General features: G+C 40.4%; 1 protein-coding gene across 9 annotated transcripts in view; it reads left to right on the top strand.

Moving 5' to 3' along the window:
- AFF2 (ALF transcription elongation factor 2) overlaps positions 1–16,593 on the top strand; it is a 329,062-nt gene that overhangs the window by 281,677 nt on the left and 30,792 nt on the right. For all 9 annotated transcript variants that reach the window (XM_067004994.1, XM_067004995.1, XM_067004996.1 and 6 more), the window contains 2 exons: positions 13,975–14,137; positions 14,670–15,689. In XM_067004994.1, the coding sequence (XP_066861095.1) occupies positions 13,975–14,137; positions 14,670–15,689 (1,183 nt within the window). The remainder of the gene's footprint in view (positions 1–13,974; positions 14,138–14,669; positions 15,690–16,593) is intronic.

Genomic DNA, 16,593 nt, shown 5'->3' with positions numbered 1-16,593 from the left:
CAGAAAAAATAAAAATAAAAATATTAAATGTATTTCAGTTTAGCACTAGGATTGCAAGAACTTCTCTGTGATTTCTTCCTTTGGGCTGCCTGGCTGCTGCTCTCCACATACACACTCCATCCCCAGATGTTTTGATAGCATCTCTGCTGATAAGTACCAGCAATACCTCAACAAATAAAAGTGTAAAGTAAATAATCACTGTCAGCAGAAATATATAGTTGAGACAGCATGTTTTGAAATACATAGAGGTTAGAGTCTGTGATCTCTTGAAGAGCCAGGACCCATGTGCACACTGCCATATGGCTACAGACACCTATGGGATCCAGTAAAAAGATCTGTCAGCAGTTTTTAATTTGATGCATGCATCTCTCCATGTTTTACATGGGAAACATCTGAAGAGAAGACAATGGATGAGACATTAGCAAGATACATATATGGCTAAACCCCAAAGAGAGAACACAGATTGGTGCTAAGAAAAAAATGTATATATATTATGCTTAACTGTCTACCGCAGGAAAATTGTTGAGAAAGGGAACAACACTAAGTATGAGCAGTTCCTTCTTTCCTCACAAGATGTTCCCTGCCTGAATCTCATCAAGCCTAAAAGAACTCCTCTAAGGCTTCTTGTCCCCACTACAATAGATAATTGTTATATCCTTGTTTTCTTTTGTTCCTATTTCCACCATTGATAGCAGCCTGAGAGAAGAGGGGTGGGGAAAATATGTAGCTCCTGCAAAATCATTGTAGGAAGAATAGCCAGAACATAAATGATACTGTTTTGGCTTCAAAAGGGTAAGCAGGTGTCTTAGGAGTCCCAGAAGAGCGATGTGCAAGCTTGTACAAACAACCTCCGAATCACGCCTGTTTGTTATTCACACAAACAGAGTTGAAACCATTTGAATTCCTCAGTTCCCAGAATTCAGATGGTGCACAATGGCCCATAATGAACAGCACCTGTGCTTACCTCAATTACTACACAGAGTTGAACAACAGCAAGAAGGGCTTTCAAGAATATTTTTTCAATAATAGATTTAGTTATGTCTTTCATAATTGGATTCAAAAGCTCAAAATTTCATTTTGCAACTTGTTCATGAAATTTGTATGAAAAAGTCTGGCGTTTATTCAAAAGAAATACTCTATGAACAAGAAATTGCAAAACAGCCAACTGCTGGTAACTAAGCAGCCAAATTATAGTCCAAGCACTTGGCAAATACACCGTCTTTTTTATTATTTCAGTAATTGAATTTCTGTTAAAGCGTGGAGCATAATTTAACATCAGGAATTTATTTATAATACAATAGTGTTTCAGTAATAAATGCATTATTATTGTCACTTTTAATGGAGTCTTATGTATTCCCTCAGAGACTGTGTGGCAGACTCTGAGACAACCACTGCATCAGTGTTGTTTGTAGACAATTGAATTAATTGGAGACAGGGTCATTAACTCGACCTGAATACCTCTGATTGCTTCTGTAAATAAGGTTAGAGAGCAAATGGCTAATCTTTGTTGTCATTATAGATTCTTTTTACATTTTCACACTGCCTTGTATATTAAGATCATTTTGCTAAGCAGCTTTTCAGGCTGTCGTCGTGTTTACAGTATTGTCTTGCATGGCATACAACCGTAATTGTATCAGACTTACATTTCATTTTCCATATCTATATAAAACATGATACTAGAGAGAGACCTATTCTGAATTGCAGCACATAAAAACCATTGGACCAACAAATTAATAAACCAAAATGAATAAACTGTAGCATTAAAAAATAATCAAATCACAAAACAAAAGTTGATTTTGTTTGCTTTTGTTTGAAAATTCCAACCTGCGAGACTTGCCAGGGATAATATAGTGAGTCCATTACTCAGTTGGGAACATGACCCACAAGGCCAGCTCTGTGTATACCAGCCTGTGAGTTAAATGTTATCTGGACTTTTGGCATGCATTCTGTTGGAAAATGAACAGCAGGCTGTCATTTAAGCACAGATAGAACGCAGACATTTTTCAAGGGGGGATCCAAAAAAAGGTTGTGAGCACACTGTTCCATTTCTCAACAAACTTAATAAAGAATGTAGCCTGAGAGGTCTAGGAAGGCATGTGTCAGGAACAAGAGGCACCCTAAACTCGAGAATGAGGTCAGGTTCACATTGAACTCAGGGATACCAACTTGTCATCACTCCCATATTCCACCACATACTTAAAAAAAAACATTGCTTTCTCAGAAACAGTCTTGTAAGTAGAAGAAAACAGCTGGCAGTGTCTTATAATATGCCTGGTATTTGCATGTATTTCTTTCATTCTAAATTTATATTCAAGATGGGCTTGAACCCAAACCCCAGATATGCAGCGTGAGTTATCCAAACTCTGGAGCCAAGTGTGGGATCCTGAGTCCATCTGTAACCTAGATGCTAAGTGATGTTTTATGAATTCAGATGCAAAAATAACAGCCTCTCCACTTCAAAACTAGCAAGTACAGCTTTCAGCTTCAAAACCGTGCCCATGTCAAACTCCCATTGACAGCCTGTCGGTGCAGGAACCCAGCCTGCCTTGAGCGCGGTGGGAGGAACATGCTGCCACACCCCTGTCTTCTCTCAGCAGCTCTGCTAACTCACTTACATGAACATTTGGGGATGTTACTTCATTTAAAAAGCAGACGAGGAAACATAGCATTGGTTAGGATAGTAAATTGCTCCAGGGTTTTGAAGGTATTATATGGACTTAGAGTCTGGCTCCCCTAGCTGGTAGGTTTTGCTCTGCAAAAAGAGAGATCAGCCAAGCAGTTATTAATGAGCATGATCCTGCTCAGTTCTGATCTGAAATTCAGTGTCAGCCTTTCTCGTCTGGGACATGTCTGTGTCTCTCCCTGAGCATCTGCAGAGAGTGCAGACACTGGTCGTGCTCATCTTGGACACCTACTACAGAAGCAATCAGTCCTGCTCAACATCTTGTCCTCTTTCTCTGTCTTCTCCTCTGGGGGCTGGCTTTTGAGTCCTGTCCTTAGTTAATTTAACTTTATTATCTCAAATACTGCAGGCAAAATGAGAGAGGGTTTGTTGTTGTGGTGGGGAGGTCTTTGTTTTGGTGGTGGTGGTGGTTTTTGTTTGTTTGGTCGTTTTAATTCTAATGCAGAAAATAAATATGTCAATACTTCCCTACTTCCCTGCTGGTAGAGCAACACCCCGCTCCTGGTTTTTGTCATTAACAAGCAAGAGAGCTTCAGGTCTCCATAACAGGCAATGAGCCACCATGCTACATCAGGCATTAGGAGATTGTCTGGGCAGATGTGTGAAGAACACATTTGCACCTTATGAAAGGAATGATTATCAAGTTAAAAACAATAAGAAGTTCAAGGGAGATTGAACTTTGCTTATTTACCTCTGTACCCAGGAGGAGCTTGGATCTTTCTGACCTTTGCTTGTCAGCAGACCTTCAACAAATTGTTGAAACAATAACGCTTCGTCAGGCTGAGGAAAAATAGATGCTGATGTTGAAAAACCCATTTATTGTAACTCGGGAACATAAGTGTTCAGAATGAAAGCATCTTAGCTGGAAAGATTTTAAGAAGAAATAATTTAAGTAATCCTAAGGATCTAGATTATTTTGTCCATATTGAAAAAATAGACAAGCTGTTGCCTTTTTCAGCACCCTATTGCCAAAATCCGCTTTGTCCCCAGGATTGTGGCCACTCCAATTATCTTTTCCTCAGGCCCTCTTGGGGAATATGATGTTTGCCCACAGTCCTTTCTATGTCGGTTAGTAGCTGGCTCTGCCAGGCGTCCCTGTTTCTCTCAGCCTGGATTAAGCAAACAGGTAGAGTTACAAGGGGATAAAGTACTGAGCAGCACTTCTGGAAGGCATCCAGTGCTGCAACTGTTAATTTTGGGGGTCCCCATTAGGCTTTCCCATTTAAATCAGCTGGCTCCAAAGGTTCCCTGCAGTCCTTTGCTTTGCAGTGTTTTTGACTTGACGCCCACAGAGCTCCATCCTGAAGGTGCTGAGCTCCCCCTGGAAGAAACAGCACTGTTTGCACACAAAATCCCAGCAACAGGATCTTGCATTTATTTTGGTGTTGATGAAAAAGGCTTGAAAGGCAAGATTTTCAGCCAGATAAGGTTAAAGAATTAAAGATTCTCTGTTTCCTTTTGCTGTCATTCAAAATAACAGGCATAGAAAATTCTGTTTAAAATAGCTGAGCCTTTTGACTTAAAGGGTTTTCATGTAGAAGATTTAAGATGTCAGGTTTAAACATGACACTGATAGTATTAGGCAAAGTATGAGAGCAGATACTTGTAGTAACTGTCATTTTTTTGACTGTTTATTAATGGTCTTTTGTGATTTATAGTGAATGTTGTGAAGAATCTTCAGGTCCATTTATCACTGAAAGAAGCACCTTTTCTTCTTAATACCTACGTATGTCATAATTAGCAGTGGATGCTCCTTAAAGATACAGCTCTGTTCTAACATAAAATCCTTTGAGATGTTACTTAGTCCTAAATAGATTGATTTTTTTTTTTTAATCAGTAAAGCAGTGTAGCCATGTATTCTGTAACTGGCAAAAAGCAACATTAAAAGGAGCTCATGTGAGGTAAAAATACAGAGAAAGTTCATACTTTTCACTCCAAATGGAGGTTTTCACCCCGTTTTAAAATAAATTCTAAGAATACCTACGTTTCAACATTCAGCTCTATTAATATTTTACTTGAAAGGTTTCTGCCTGTTCAAAAACCAAGTTGTATGCTGGAGTACATCTTTATATCCATGAAAGGCTCTGATGGTGTACCATAAATTCATCATGTACGTGTAGGAATACTTATTTTAAAACTATTTCAACGTAATTGCCCTTTATTAATAATGTTGATTCCTTTTTAGTATTATGGCAGTAGCAGTGAAACTGTCTGCTTGCAGTTTTCATTAGTGCCCGTGTACTTCCGTGGCCCCTGCTATCTGCTGACTTAACTCTGATGAACATAAATATGCTTGGAGTCTCACAGTGCGATTTGTATTAAGAACAGGGAAGAAGCACCAGGAATTGAATTGTTTGGGCCATGAAATCCCAGGGAGACACAGGAACTGAACGAGTTTTTGAAAGTCTCAAGCCAGTGCTGTTACCACAGGGTTGTCCTTAAAACAGTGTAGTAGGAATTCCTGTCCCCGGTTCCTCCTCTTTGCTCTGGTCTGGAAGTGGCTGTGCTGATGATCTGTTCCCAGGGAATTCACCTGGAGAGTAAATCCTCAGGTAGTTTCCTGAGCTGACATTGTGCCACTTGTACACAGCGCACAGGTGGGAATGACTGCTGTAAGGCTGTGGAAAATCAGGATATGCTTTTTGGCACCATTTCAAGCTCAGAGGTGTTGTCTTACACATGGAAAGGAAAAAAAAAGTCCTTCTTTCTCATGTTTTCTGACTGCTTGGCTGCTCAGGATAGTAAAACAAGCATTCCTCAGATAGCAGATGTGATTGCAGGTTTTTGGGATTCAGAGACTTCATGTGGATCCATCTGCACCAGCGTGTCTTGGTCCCATAGCTCCCATTGCTGTTCCCAGTAGGCCCTGTACACTGAATTCTGTTTTCAGTTGGAACTGAAGTAGAACTGAATTAGAACCGAGCAGTGTAGTTAATTTACAATGTTATTTTTGCAAGTTTCTGCCATACACAAATGAGAAAAAAGCCAACACTTTGCTTTAAGACGTTCACTTTGGACATTTTTTTTTATCATGACCACACTTGGACTTTCTCCTGAAATAAGTAAAGAAAAAGTACAAATAAGTGACTCATTAAATAAATATGTATATATATATATGTATGTTAACTTGAAATTATAAATAATTAGAGGGGTGAATACGTACCTGTTAACTTTCAAAGAAGATTCACAAGGTGTACTGAACAATACAGTATTCCACATTTCCTTTGTGGAAAATAAATAAGTTTCTATGTATCAATACTCGTATGTAGCTTGATTCAGTGGGGCAATATTGATATAATAAAATGGTTCCATTTACATCAAATGGGGCCCTTTGGAGTCTCACGGTAAGAGATAATATTCTTGTTCTTCCGCATGCCAAACACACAGTAGCACATCAGGGCATAGTACAAATAATACTCTCTGACACGTGAATCCATTCACTAAAATATCGTATATCAAAAACTCTACATACATTGCATTCTCTGAACGATATCATGCTCACAAGATTGTTTCCAAACTCTGAGGTGAGCGGGGGGATGCACGCACAAATCATGGACACAATATTGCTTTTAATATGCAAAATCCCCTTCCCTTCCGTGTCAAGTGAGTATAAGAAAGCTGTGAAATTGGAAGGAGGGTGATTACCATACCAATAGTTCAGAAAGTTTTTCATGTGCACCAACAGGGATGTGTCATTAAAATTCCTTCTCTTCTGTTGTATTTTATAATTTCATGGATGATTTGATATGTTACACCTGTTCTTCATCGCAGGTGTGATAAAGAGGCAGAACTTACTGTGGCCCAGGAAGAAAACCAGGAAAAGGGTCAGAATAAGACAGCAGAAAGGGTAGCATGGTTAAAGTCACATTGCAGATATATACACACAGTTCCACCTAGGATTTGTGGCTAATGTAATTCTTTATTGGAAGGCTTTGACCTTGTTACGGATTCTTGGCAGTTTTCCCCACTCTATTCATTACTAATGCAAGCTGTCAATCACTTTAGTTCTGCTTTGACATAGATTGTGGCTCATAGGAGTTAGCTCTGTCATTCTTTTTATTTCTTTCATCTTTACTATCCTTTTTTATGGTCTTTAAAGCTGGAAGTATAAAAGGGTTATATGGGTATGAAAAAAATCTGTTTCAGTAACTCTATCAACCTTGTTATAAACAGTCTTTGATTAAAACAGTACTTTTGAACACAGTAAAATGAGAATGTGGCTTTTTACATACAACATCTTGTAAACTAGCCTCCCCCTCAAAATAAATCAGAAGTTCTATTTGCATTACAGTGTTCAGGATTGATACAGTCAGATCAGCTGCCACGTACTGAATAGCGCACTGTAGAGGTTTTTGCTTTCCATGTGTTTTGACATGAGAGAGCCGTCATAAGTGATGTCTTACTATGTGTGCTAACGGTTGCTGAAGTAACAATTTTCACACCTTATTTCATTCCATTGACCTGGGTGGTGATTAATATTTAAAAAGGGCTTGATACAGGTTTTCAGTTCCTGTGTCAACTTGATCTTTGAAAGTTTAGATTTGAATCCTACCAGCCTGGTGATAAATAATTTAATACTAACCAATGGAAAGGCAGTGAACAAATCATTCAGAGCAATCCTTTTCTTCAAAAAGCAATCTAATGGCAGTCATATATAAATTTGAAGATATAGATATGAACAATTTATTTTAAAAAAATGGCAGCTCGCTTTCAAATTAGAATAGAATATTACTTCCTGATAATCGCGTAAGAATAGAAAAGAAATAAAACTTTGTTATTGAACAGTTATGGTATTAAATTCTGACACTAAATATTAATCTTCTAGGTGCTACTGTATTATTATCTGTTAGAATAATGAAGCAGGCTTTTTTTGAACATTTACACAGAATTAGCCGGCCTAGAAAGCCCCTCAGGTTCCTCATGTTTTTCTGTAGGAAGAGACTCTGGTTGGGCTGGCTTCTGAAAAGATGAAGACAGTTTGTGTCCTCCAGCTCTTCTCTCAGAATGCAGTGTAGTGAGTGGGAGAACAGTACTCCCCCGTGAGTGAGTGAGTGCTACGGTCTACTCTGCTAGAGGATGTGGTGTGGTTGCAGTGCACCCAAATCTTGCTCAGAACTGGGGACCTACCTTCCAGTGCCATGTGCAATCGGAGTCTTTGTTCTGAAGAACATCGGCATTTAAAATAGAGAAGTCAAATTGAGGATAGGCACCACAGTCTCTCTTCTACTTAGCAGTAAGTGATGCACAGAAATGTTTATTTCTCAGACTCAGAGCAAAATTCCTCCAGATCCCTACCCAATGCCTTAACAGGAAGATCAACAGTTCTGTCCAGTCTGTAGTCACTTTTCCAGTACAGAGCTTCCCCTTTCCAGATTTCATTGGTTGCATTTTCCCTAAAAATACCCTGTACAGTAAAGCAACCTTTGCAGAGTGATGCTTCTTGGTGGAAATACATTGCCAGCATTGATGCACTGTTGACTTACTGGTCAGTTCCCATCTACATTTTCCCACTGCCCAGCAGCACTCTGCTTTCTCCAAGCTTATGTTTTGATTTCTGGGTAGAGCAATGGAACAAGTGTCCAATTCATCATTGCCCTAAAAAGGAAGGGTTGAAATGAATAACGCTATTGTTTGAGGGCACTGTCAATTTGCCAAATTCTCTTTACAGCAATTAGCATGACTACATCTAATTGGTGAAAAGTTTGGGGCAATATCTAAGGAGTCGTTAGGAATTTTTGTTCCTTGATGAGTTATACGGCAGTGGTATGAATTATTCAACATTTTTTACCTGTATATTTATAAGGTAAAATGTTGAGTGTTTTTCTTATTAGAGGTTAATGAGTTTTAGTATTTCAAATTATTTTTGTTTTAACTACCAAGTCTAATCTCAAAGGCCATTTATTACATCAGTACTGTAAATGATGTGTTGAAAATAAAGTAATAATAGTCTAGATGATAACAACTACTAAAGAAGTATAAGTTGCATGTTGGGTCTTCTCTTCTCTAGGCAGCATAAAAATCCAGACATATACAAATGCCACACCTGCTTTCATTGGTTTTAGAAAAAGACTTCATAAATTAGAAAGAAAAAAAAAAGGGGGGGGAAAGCTGAAAGGAGACATTTTAAATTTAGGCAGATCACCCATACCAGTCAACCACAGTGAATGAAAGACTGTTGGTGTGTTTGATAAACTTGATGCAATTCCCCACCATGAACCATAAGCAGCTGGCTCCAGTGCCTGCTCTTGACAGATGCCACACACCTGCAAGTCTCAGCTTCTCTGACTTGAAGCTTGATTTCAACAAGTGCTGAAAACCACTGCCAGGTCCTGGTGATACTGGTGCTTGTCCTCTCCCCCAAGACATTTCTCATCTCATACTTTGTGCCCACACTGTGCCACATCCTGCAGCCAAGCAGCAAGGGACAGGGGAAGTGCCACATGCTGCAAAAGCAGCAGAAGGGAGATAGGTAGAAGTGCTGCAGAAGAGCTTCCTTCCAACTTGCTTCCAGATGTGCAAGTCTGTTCTGTCTGCTTCATTTCTTGGTAGCAGGGAGGCAACCAGAAATGCTTTCCAGCCTGCAGGCAGTTAGAGACATTATCATGATGACCTTTGCAAAGGATGGAGAGTTGATTCTCCTTCACTTGCAGGATGGGAGTACTTGCAGCACTTAGAGTACTGCTCCAGCAGCTCTTGTCTGTGTGGTGCGAGAAAAGCAGCTTCAGAGAAGGGTAAGCAGACCCTGATCTAGCTGGCCTGAGGAATGGGGAGCCGTGTTGTTGAGTCACATGTGTGTTTTTCCTCCCAGATAGCACCCTTGTGGCACAGCTCTGGGAGAGGGTTGAGCACATCTGCCTTGCAGGGTTTCAACTCGTGCTGAGCACACAGCTGGGAAAATGTGGAGCACGAAGTGAAAAGGGGGTCAGAACCGATGTTTCCATTAACTGCAGAGGGGCTTCATGCTCACAGAATTTGTCAGGCCTGCACTGAGTCCAAGGGTGATCGTAATACCTCTAATGTTTGCTCTGTGTGTTTGGATTGCAAGCTCTTTGGCCCAAGGACCGTCTCATCGTGTATTTACACAGATCCTGGCACAGCAGGTCACTGGGCTCGGTAGGGGCCTCCAATCTCAAGTGATAATAATGAACTGGCTTTCTTTTAAGTGTTATTTACCCAAACAATACTGTGTTCCGTTGTGAAGCATTGTTTTTATTAATTTTTTTTTCAGTTCAAATGAAATAAAAACATTGTTCCTCAGTGTTTGAGTGGACAATATGAGTGTTCATCTCCTGCTGAGAAATAAAAATTCAAGAGTTTCAAATACCAGTGCTTCCTGCCCCCTTTAGTCACTCTGAGGACTTGTGTCTGATGATAAAATGCTTTAAATCCATTTTAAACCTTGTCCAGGCTGGCATTCCTTGTTTGGATCTTAGCAACACAACAAAGCTTGCTTTGAAAGTCTTTTACAGAGGCAACCCTGAGTTCGTGTAGGTGATAGTTATGTGAAGAAGCCCAATTTATTCATGTAACAGCTGCTTGAATGCACATTTGCAGAATCTATCCAAGCATCTTTTAAAGCATGTGATTTAGCTTTAAAGCTGAAGAAGTCTTTGGGAAGAGCGCAAACCAACCTGTTCTTCTGAACTAAACGATCTATTTTATTTAAGAAAAAAAAGCAAGCAAGCAAGCAAGCAAAGAAGCACAGAAAACAACACAGATTTTTTTCCATGCACTTCTTTGTGAAAGGTCTGTATGTTTTCTTCTGTTTCACTGATCAACATTATTAGAAGATGACTGTGCATGTAGCTATGTGCAAGATGTCTCTAGTACTGCGAGATGCTAGGAAAGGCATTTTGGGTCTTATCTGATTGTTTCGCAATGCATACAAACAGGGCTACTCTCAGCTCAAACTACATGATGAAAAGTGAATGCTTCTGCTTTAAAAATATAGATCAGCAATGATGTCTTCAGCATGAAGCCGCCTGATGTAGCCAAGGCATAATTTTATTATCCCAGATGAAAGACAAATATGACCTCATTGTGTTTCGTATGAAAAAACATTATTTTGAGTCTGTCTGGTTCCTGCAAGCTTGCTGAGCTATGTTATTCAGTAATTTTTGGCATATGATAACTTTTTTTCTGAGGCTGGTGTGCAGAAAGAGAGGAAATCAGGCCAGGTTGGAGCTGCCATCTATTTCCATGGTTTCGGTCTTGCCCTTTGAGTTCTTTGTCAGACAGCTGCAGTCTGCCACAATACAACTCCAGTTTTTTTATGTAGGCACATCCCAGCTACAGTGTCAGTTCTCTTCCAGAGGGCTGAATGATGTAGGTTGTATTTACAGGCTGGAAAGGTACGGGCCTTACCTGCTGGGATACTGGCTTTTTCTTCTTTGATCCATTATAAGAGGCAATATTCTTAAATCAGTGATCTTCATGAGGGCAAATTTGCAAGCACTGACAACAGAGCATTTTGGGGGGCATACCTGCATAAATAGGTGTGAGCAGACCCACCTTGCCCTGACATAAACCACCCCAGACAAGGAGCTTTGTCACTGCAAGAGGCTGGTGCAGGCTTACACACCCTGCCCATAGGCGCGGTAAATCCCTGCAGGTGGCTGGTGCCCCACCAGCTCCGTGCACCCACGGCCCTGCTGCTCTCTGCACGACCGCTCCATGCCATGCTGCCCGATGCTCAGCCCCGTGCTCTCGGAGCAGCTGCTGGTGGTTAAACATTTCTTTGTCTTTGCAGATAGCTCTCTGCTAGGGAGGTGGGAACTGGGGTTTTCAGCTAGGATGAAATGTTAATATTGCCGTGCTCGCTTCCATTTTGGGGTGAAAAGAGAAAATAGAAGTGAAACAGATGAAGCTTACAGATTTAGGGGAAAAGCTATTTCTGATTTACAACTTCTTTGTTCTGATAACTGTAAATAACACTTTTTTCAAGGTTGATGTTGCATTTTATTATTTTAGAACAGAAGTGTCATGTTGTCCTACTCAGATTGGGAATCCTTGTAGTGTTTTCTGTTTTTTTGTTTATTTTTTTTTTTAGTCCTTCTTGTGAACAATTGTAATAAAGTAGGAAAAGTCAGTTTTCATCTACTTGCAGTGTTTCCCAAACAGAAAATATAAGACCAAAACTACAAGATATTGAATTGCAAGTCAAACTCCCCCACAGTCACGCTCACTTTTACCCCACTGTTGTTTCCTTATTTACTGTAAAAAAGAAGTGAAAAAGTTATTTCCCTATACTTTCCTGTGCTTCATTGAAAAGAAGAGTTAAAGAAAGAAAAACAAGTGCACAAACGGTTTCTAAAAATTGAAATTAAATACAAATTTAAGATCAATTTTGTAATGTATCTATGTTTAATTATTGGTATTTCCAAAAGTATTATATATATGTTTTTAAAAGCATCTGTTCTTTATATTTACCTGTTACTTCCAGCTGAAATTTGGTAACTAGCTCTACTAGAGTCAGTTGAGCCTCTAGAAGAGAAAAAAAAAAAAGTATATGCGCTTTAATGAGCAACAAAGTTAGTGATCTGTAGCAATTACCCAAGTGAGTAATTTCGTTTCATTAATGCACCCTAAAGCACCAAGCTGGTTTTGTCAATGGGCACTGCAGGGCCATTGCAATGCTCAAAGAGACAGTTATGTTACCAACCACAGTGTAAGGGATAGGTTTACCAACAAGGAGGGAGAGAGAAAGTAGCTTTGCATGAGAAGAAAATTAAAGACCATTTATTATTGTCATGGAAGCCAACGGCAATACTTCTGAAGGCTCTAGTGGAGCAGGATTGGTTTTCTTCTGGCTCTTCTTACTTCCACTTTCTTGGTTACTATGTTTTTTAAGAGGGCATCTTGATGCACGTAGCATCTCTGAAAGGTGAAGGAGGGCATGTGCCTGGCTTAGATGAATCCTTCTCACAGAAAAACAGAAAAGCAGATAGCAGAAATGAAGGGAAAGCAATATTATAACTTCAGGGCTTCTCTGGATCACTAGACATGGGACACACACAGCATATGATATATTAAGGTGAGGTATTGAATATCCATAAAAGAGTACTAGCAAATGGTGTCAATTTTCAAACACTTTGCTTTGTCAGCTTCACAAATTTAAAATCAATCATCAAAAAGTCTCTACATAGATCAGCTGAAGAGACATAAAACCTTACAGTTATTTCCCTGACCAAAGATAATAATAATAATAATGTGAAATTAAAGATGAGTTTATAAAGACTCAGACTGGCAGTGCTAAAACTGGGGTCATCCAACCTCTAAGTTTAGAAATAAATGCTGAGTAAAAACAATTGAGACCCAGCTCACTGCTAATGAATACATCTTGGAGGACAGTTGAACACACAGAAAAATGGATTTCACAGAGAGACTTATTTTCAGCTTGAACACCATTTTCTCACTACATTATCATTAAGAAATCATCTCATGAGAGAAAAAACAGCTATAAATAAAAAAACGTTGGGCAGTCCCTAGAGAGTTGTCAGAAATGTGTAGTTTTTGTACACCACAGTGTAAAAGTATTCATTAAAATTAATTTTTAAAATGCCCTGTCCAACATTAGTTGCCTGATGTCCTTTCTTTGTTCATAAATTATAAATGAGCCAGCAAAAAATGAAGAAAGCATGATTTCATTAATAAATTATTTAAGTAAGATTGTTAGTTTTTGCAATCATTGGGCTAATAAGCTCAAGCTTGTGATCATATAATCACAGAATGGCTCAGGTTGGAAAGGACCTTAAAGACCACCCAGTTCCACCCCCTGCCATGGGCAGGGATGCCACCCACCAGACCAGGTTGTCCAGGGCCCCATCCAGCCTGGCCTTGAACACCTCCAGGGCAGGGACATCCACAGCTCCTCTGGGCAGCCTGTTCTGTGCCTCACCACCCTCTGAGGGAAGAATTTCCTCCTAAGATCTAATCTAAATCTCCCCTCTTTAAGTTTAAAACCGTTCCCCATTGTCCTATCATTATCTGCCCGTGTAAAGAGTCTCTCTAAAGTGAAACTAAAGTGCTTCTCACTTGAGCATGATGATGATGATAATGTTATTAACACCATTATCAGTGTGTCCCACGAAGCATAAACCCAGCCGGCTCCCTTGGTCCCAACGTGGTGCCATGGCCTCTGAAGCTTCCTTCGGGGCTGTACTGCATGAGCGGGAGCCGATGCTGAGGACAGTCGGTGTGAGCAGGGTTCGCTGGGTGGCTCCCCCCAGGTCAACACTTCAGAATCTGAACGACAAGCAGCATACTGACCCAAGGGGATCTTCTCCCCACAGCGGCCTGCCGGTGCCAGCAGCACATGCGGCTGGCTTGGCCCATTCCAGCGGTGGCTCTGGGAGCTCCAGCGAGTCCGAGAGCAGCTCTGAGTCTGACTCCGACAGTGAAAGCAGCTCCAGTGACAGCGAGTGCAATGAGGAGTCACGCAGTGCCACACCGGAGGTAAAAACACCTTTGCAGATATCCCCTGGCAGATGTTTGGAGGGGGGAAGCATCAAAGATAGAGAAATCCTACTCCCTGTTAGGAAAATGTTGGGATTCTGTGCAGCTTGGTGCTGTTGACTTTTTTCTCCCTTTACAGTTTTATGTGTATGACCCACATACTCATTCTAGCTTTTGGAAGAATCCTTCTGGCCTACATTTGAATTGCTTTAAAGAAATATTTAGATTTTTGCCAGTAGCTAGAGAAGATTTTATTGACACAGTATTCAGCTGGGACTAAGGAAAGGCAACATGACAAAACTATATCTTCAGGGACCAGCTAAACTTTTTAGTTGTATTAAATTTCTTCAGGGCCACATTGTAAACCAGATAAGGAAGCCTAATTAAGCATAAATACTCCATAAATACTCCCATAAAACTAGCAGTCACCACTAGTTGACTGAAATAAAAGGGTGTGTTAAAAAGTTTTCACTTAAAGGGAAAAGCATTGCTTCTATCTGAGATTTGTTCCTTGTTGTTCTTCAAATTGCAGCCTGAACCCCCTTCGACAAACAAATGGCAGCTGGATAAATGGCTAAATAAAGTGAACCCCCACAACAAGACCATCATCAACAATCAAAATGAGCCTCACAGTGAGACCAGCTCCCAGCCACAGAGCAGCCAGCAGGCCGAAGGACAAAACAAAGGGAAGCTCAACAACAGCCTGCCCCCGACCGATTCCAAAGACCGGGCGATCCTCAGTCCCATCCGAGAGAAAGCCAAACCGCGGGTTGCCCAGAAAACCCCAGAGGCAAAAAGCTCCAAGCAGAAGTCGCCAGCTCATAATGAGCCAACTTCACAAAGGACTACTGGGAAAAAGCAACCCAAAAAGGTAGAAAGGACTTCCAGTGTAGAAGAGTATAACTGGCCCAAACCAAATAATACCAGCAACACTCCCAAAGAAAAAGACCCGCAGGAACCCCCCGAGCAGCCAAAGGTTCGAACTAAAGCAGCAGTTGGGAAGACCGCTCCAAGGAAGGAACCACGAACGAGCACAGGTCTCACTTCAGAGAAGAAAAAGTACAGAGGCCCCAGCAAAATTGTCCCCAAGTCCCGGGAATTTATCGAAACTGATTCGTCTACTTCTGACTCAAATACAGACCAGGAGGAGAGCTTGCAGGCTAAGATACTGCCAGCTTGCAGTGGGCCGGCGAATGGCATCAAAGTGAAGGACTCTGGCAGTAACATCCTCAGTGTAAGTAGCTTAACTAGCAATGGCAGCAACACATCCATCGACCAGACCAGCAATGACTTGGAGGAGCAGCTCTTTTCTCCTATCCCAATCGTACAAAATGAACTTCTGTCCCCACTGAGAGAATATGAAGAACTCAAATCTCTTTGGGTGAAAATAGATCTTAGTTTACTCTCTAGGATACCTGGGCAAGAGCCTTTTGAGACCACATCTGTGAAAACTGAACCAAGAGAGGCAAATGTGAAACACAGACGACCATCTCGAGAGTCCCCTACCCCAGCAGCTGAAAAACCATCCACAAAATCCAAAAGGAAACACAAGGTAAGTCATTTTCATCGTTCAGAGGAAAACATTGAATTTCTGTGCATCCTTGAGGTCAGGACTGCAGTCACTGACTCCTCACTACACCTGCAGCAGGGCTGTGAGGAGGCATCATACCACTAAGGCTTCATCGTTTTTACAAAGGATGTACATTTTCCAGTACATTACAAATTAACATCAGAAACAAGTTAAAAAAAAAAAAAAACACAAAGTCCAGCTGGCAAAATTAACGATGTATTTTGTTTTTTTTTGAGATTTATCATAGAACCTTTTTCGCTGTATTTGCTCACTTGCCCAGTAATTTGCAGTGTTCTGTAATCTGCAGAAGAACTCCCAATGACAAGTGTATATTACTAAGGATTCAGCCATACTCAGAAAATGTGACTTCTGTTTGGAAGGCAGAGTTTTATTGTCTGCAGAATTTATGCATTTTCACCACTGGCTTAAACAGGCATAACTTCATTAAAGTCAATGGAATGGTGCTTGCTTATGCTCCTGGTGAATTTAGTCTCTATATTGTTTTGTTATACAAATGAATTTGATTCATAGAAATATCATTTGCTTAACTAGCTGCTCTCTGTATGCAGCTACCTGGAAAAGCAAATATGTTTTGTCTTAAGGCATCACGTTTTATCATGTGTTTTATGTTATTTATGCCCAAGGGTATCCTATCTTGTGGGATATGACAATGCACTTTAAACTAAATGTGTTTTCAGAAAAGAAACTGGGGTTTTATATCATAAATGAATTTTTGTAGTCATTTTTTTTCCAGCTGAAATGGCTGTGCTCTGGTCTCCCTGCGAGAAGTCATCATAGCGTATTTTTTATACCCCAAATTTTATAAATCATTGTGAATGTGACTTCAGCTGTCTGTTCTGGCAAACTTCTGAACAGCATTGAAATG

The sequence above is a fragment of the Anser cygnoides genome, chromosome 13 (assembly GCF_040182565.1).
Source record: "Anser cygnoides isolate HZ-2024a breed goose chromosome 13, Taihu_goose_T2T_genome, whole genome shotgun sequence".
Classification (NCBI taxonomy): Eukaryota; Metazoa; Chordata; class Aves; order Anseriformes; family Anatidae; genus Anser; species Anser cygnoides.
The sequence above is the reverse complement of the archived record's forward strand: the minus strand, read 5'-3'. Positions and strand labels throughout refer to the sequence as shown.